This window comes from Corvus brachyrhynchos, unplaced genomic scaffold (genome assembly GCF_000691975.1).
Source record: "Corvus brachyrhynchos isolate BGI_N302 unplaced genomic scaffold, ASM69197v1 scaffold466, whole genome shotgun sequence".
Lineage (NCBI taxonomy): Eukaryota > Metazoa > Chordata > Aves > Passeriformes > Corvidae > Corvus > Corvus brachyrhynchos.
Window position 1 is genome coordinate 910,492 of NW_008238635.1, and position 4,764 is coordinate 915,255.

Consider the following 4,764-nt stretch of genomic DNA (forward strand, 5'->3'; position numbering starts at 1 on the left):
CCTCCGATGGGGGATGTAGCAGATGCACGTGGAAAAGCAGCTCGGTTACATGCTGTGCCAGACAGGCCCATTTGGGTTACTTTGCAGGACAATTCCCATCCAAACTGCAAATACTGGGAATGCCAGTCAGGATTTCTTCAGATCTCAGCCTCCACTTAAGTTACCAAAAGATGAGAGATGGTGCTTGTAAGTGTGCTGGAGGAAAGAGGCTTTCCTTGGGGAAACGGGGTGGGGTAAGGATCCTGATCTCCTGTGCAGTGCAGTGAATTGAAAGCAACTCTGGTAAAAATAAATGAAATTACTCCAGTTTTAGCTCGCTGCATCTGTGATGGGAGTGGGGACTCCACCAAGTGATGAATGTTTAATGGCACTGTCTGCCTGTGTTGCAAGTAACCCAAATAGGCCCATCAGAGTTTCAAATTAATTCCTTTAAAACAGGTTTTTCCCATAGCATTTCCTACATGATTTTAACCCTCACTGTGCACAGACTGGTGTTTTCTGTTTTGTCTTAGTTATTAATGCAGCTCATTAATGTGGTATTGGGAGAGATGTGGGCTGAACCCATGGCTGGGAATGCACTGACTTCCCCTGACCACATGATGGATGCCAGCCCAAGCCACCCTGCTGTGTGTCCATCCTTGTTTCTCCCTCCCTGACCAACACACCTTTGGTGGAACTCTTGACCTGAGCATTTTAATGTGTCCTACACATAGAGGTGTTGGGGTACCACTGGAAAAAAATCACACTAATAGCTGCAAAACTTTAAAAAAAATACAGTGAGTACTGGGGGTAAAAGGGTTGCTTTTCATTTCTCTTCCTTCCTGTTGCTGCTCTTGGTGTGAAAAGCAGTTTTCCCCAGGAAAGATGCCTCATGTGGTTCTCCTTGTTTAGTGTTTTCTTCCCTGCAAGGAGCCCTGGTGCATTGAAGCCACGAGCAGGGCTGGGCTGTGTTTGGGATGGATGCCCTTTGAGACAGCCCCTCTTCCTCGAGACAAGGAGAACTATCAGTATGCTGGCTCCTGTACCATGGAAATGCAGCTGCCAGCCCAAACCTTCCTGACCCATCTCATTTCAGCTAAATGCTGCTTTCCTGACCCTGAGGGACAGCTGAGGTGAAACAAGGGGCTGCCTTTAATGGAGACCTCTTGCAGGTCTCCCCAAAAGCACATCTTTTTATTCAGTTGAAATATCATGTTGATGGTTTTGTGCCTTTTTTATTGTTTGCATCTTTCATGTATTTTTTGTATTTTTTAATACTTTTTTTTTTTTTTTTTAACTCAGCTTTTCAGATGTGTTCACTCCTCCTGCAGAGAAGATGAAGGTGCTTATTTCCAACTCCCGTGGGGCTGCCTTCAGCCCAGGGACAGCTTAGGAGAGCAGCAGCCACATCTCTGCTCCCTGTGCCACAAGCAGTGGCAGATGTCTAAGAGTGTTGGAAGGACTGCAGAGCTGGGAGATCCCCCTGCTCACCCCCAACCAGCTGTAATTTCATCTCTAAAGGGGGTTCAGCTCTCTCCATTTTGCAGTGAGTGGGGCATGGGCACTCAAGTGACCAAAGCCCTCCCAGGGGTTTTCCTGCCTTAGAGGACTTAAAGCTAAGTTTTCTCACTAAAGCCACAGCCCCATCATGGGTGAACACTGGTTTTCCTCTGTCACCACGCTGAGTGGCACCATCAGGTTTTGTATTATTTCTCCTGCCTTTCTCTCAAGCCCTCAGTCCCCAGCAAGAGCTAACAGGATGGCATTACTACCTGTGGCTGTATTTTCTTGGCAGCAACTGGAGGTGCATTGGTCCCGGAGGATGGAGACCTCCCTCTCCAGCATCTCAATCCTGCTCAGCAGCTCCTGCAGGGATGGGAGGGAGGTGGAGCACTTGCAGGCCTGCTTGGGCATGTTTATCCTGTGGGTGAAGGTGACCTGGCTCTCGCTGTCGGAGGTCTGCTCCGTGTACTCTGCCAGCCGGTCGTCTTCTGAACTCACCTCCTCGGCCGAAGACTTGAACATGGATGAGCAGCAGCTGTCCAGAGGGATGTTGATGTTGTAGATGTGGTGGAAGACCATGGGCTGCTCTTTGATAGGTGGGCTGCAGTTGGCGAGGCCGCCTGCCTCATCCACCGCTGTCCTCTCAGCCGGCTCTGTTGTCACCTCCAGCCGGCACTCAAAAGGCTTGAGGACAGCGCCCAGCAGAAGCAAGCTGAAGCTGATGAGCACGTTCCTCAGGACCGGGTGTTCACCGTCAGTCCCCATTTTCCTGGGAGAGGGAAGAGCCTTCCAAGCCAGTCTTGGGCAGCCGAGAGTGGGGAGGATCTGGGAACACAGAAGCAGAAGAGCATGGTTGGTGTTAGGCTCGAAACTGTGCTCAGCATGTAAGGAGGCAGATGCTTCTTGCCAGTTATCTAGACACCAGTGGGGCCGACTTGACCCACATGCAGTCCTGCTGGCTCTGGTGGAGCCTAAATCAACCCTGAATGGAACCCATGGCTGGTAGGAAGACCTTGTCATAGCCCTTGAGCAGCGACAAAGACAGATTCTTGTTGCTACTGCTTTTTTATTTAGGAAACAGTTAATCTGGTACTATCAAAGCACCAAATACTCATCTCTGGGCCACTTCCCACGTCTTACTTTGCCACCCTCTGCCAATGCCATAACCTTGAGCAATTGCTGTCTCTTGTTTCTAATGGCTCTCCTGCTCTGCAGCTCCTCTCGAGCTCCCTGGGGAACATCCCTGCCTCCCCCATTACCCTGCTGCTGAATGAAAATATGTTTGCTGGTTTCTCTCCAACAACACCTGGGGCTCCTTTGGTAGGCTCTCTTTTTTTCCCCCGGTTTTAGGAAAAGCGAGAAAAACGGAGATAACTCCGCAATGAGGTGGCTCTGACCATGCTCACAGGAGACAGGCTCTGTAAGTGGCAATTTGGGGGCTGCATTCTCAGACCCTGACTCCATCAAGTGCTCCCCTGCCTTCTGGGCTCTCCACTGGCTCCTGGGTGGCCCTGGCTGACCCACGGAGAGACTTCTTGTCCCTGCATAATGAGATGGCCATGACAGGGGAGGGCACAGGGACTAATGAACACCGGCTGCCTTTGATTGACTCGTTAATGTTCAAATCTCAGTACCCCCTCCTTGGCCTCTTGCTTGGCTTTTTGCCTGTGCTTGGAGTGGAAGTAATTGTGGCCAACTGCTCCGAGCCAGGCCAGGGCTTCAAAGGAAGACTCTTTGCAGGACTACAGGAGCAGCTTAGACATGGGGAAATGAAATCCTTCCTCTCTCCCTATCCAGCCTGCCTCAAGAGGCAGGGCAGAGCCTGTTTGTGAGCACAACCAGATGGGGAGAGAAGGGTTCCGTGTGGATGCGGGAAGGAGGGAGTGGGAGATGGATGGTGGATAAAGCAGGGTGAGCGGATACACACGGAGATTGCTCGCTAATGACAGTGAGCAGGGTAGTTGGGTAGTTAACGACTCTGTAACGCATAGACCGAAAGCCATTCATTTGCTGGTACAAACTGCCAGGCTTATTGATCTGAATCTCTTTATCAGTACATTCATTACAGCTGCCCAGCTCTGCCTTCTGAGCGGCAAGTCACGGCATCCCCCTCCTGCCCTGTAGGCAGGGCGTGATGCTGTGGGAGCGTTGGCATCCCTGGGGCACAGTGCCAGGGAGATTTCCTGTAATGTCACTGATTGGGCTCTTAGCTGTGAAATGCTGAAAAGTCACCATGGTTCAGGCTGGCCCGAGCTCAAACCAGTCTGAATCCACAGGGCAGGGGGATACTCCTTGTTGCCCTCCAACCCAGAGCAGGCCATGCATCCCTATTAATCCTCAGCTTCTTCCCAGAGGCTTGGGCTGGCAGCTCTGAAGCCCTGCCAAATTTGTGAATGCATTCCTGAGCTCTGTCACCTCCATTCCCTATCTGGTCCTGCTCTGTCTCCTGCTCCTCGTGTCAACAGTTCGCTTTTCCCTGAAGGACCCATCACGGTGAGCTCAGCCGGGGGGCTGGGAGAGCTCTGGGGCAGCATGAGCGGTCTGACAGCTTGAGTCGTGTCTGCCTGGGAAGAGAAGTTGCATGAACATTCCTCCTTTGGGTTCCTCATTTTCCTGTGCTCCTGATGCTCCCCAGTCCAGCTCACGCTGCAGTGACAGAACCATTAAAAACCATTGACTGGGGGAACAGGACTGTGTATTTTTTTTCCCTCCTTCACAAGGAAAAGAAGCCAATTTCTATGGTCATTTAATGTGTAGAATTGGTTGCATTACAGCAAATTTATCTAGGTTGCTTTTAGTGGTTTTTTTTTTTAATTGCACCTTTGTTGTCCCCAAGTTCAGATAAAACTCCCAGCTGGTGGCCTTCTTGATGGCTTTGATCCCTTCATCCCTAGAACTGGCCTTGGAAAACCTCCCATCCAGGACAGTGAAGGCAGCTTTGAGCCCGTCACTTTCCTGGTGTCTGATGTCAATGTCCTTCTCCTTCCTTTTCTGCTGGACTGGGACAATGCCTCTCCATCCCAGAATGCCTCTCTGTAACCAGGACAGGACAGCTGATCTCCAGTTGCCTCTGGCACAGCACAAGCTTGAAAGCTTGGGGCTGCTTCTGTTTTTTACCAGAACTGGTTACCTTTGGTTTGTTTTGCTGCTTTTTCCCCCCCCTCCCCACAATCCCCCTGAAACATGGGGGTTTGAATTAAAGTTCAAATTAAAGAGTTATTACAGTTAATTATGAAGTTTGGCAGGCATTGAGCTTTTGGCTCTACAGCATTTCAACTTTGG

At 50.5% G+C, this 4,764-nt stretch overlaps 1 protein-coding gene across 1 annotated transcript in view; it reads right to left on the reverse strand.

The window, feature by feature from the left end:
• TNR (tenascin R) overlaps window positions 1–4,520 on the reverse strand; it is a 35,471-nt gene extending 30,951 nt beyond the window's left edge. Inside the window, exon 1 of the mRNA XM_017737439.1 lies at window positions 1,752–4,520. Within this exon, the coding sequence (XP_017592928.1) occupies window positions 1,752–2,502 (751 nt within the window). The 5' untranslated portion in view covers window positions 2,503–4,520. The remainder of the gene's footprint in view (window positions 1–1,751) is intronic.
• Window positions 4,521–4,764: the final 244 nt, after the last annotated feature.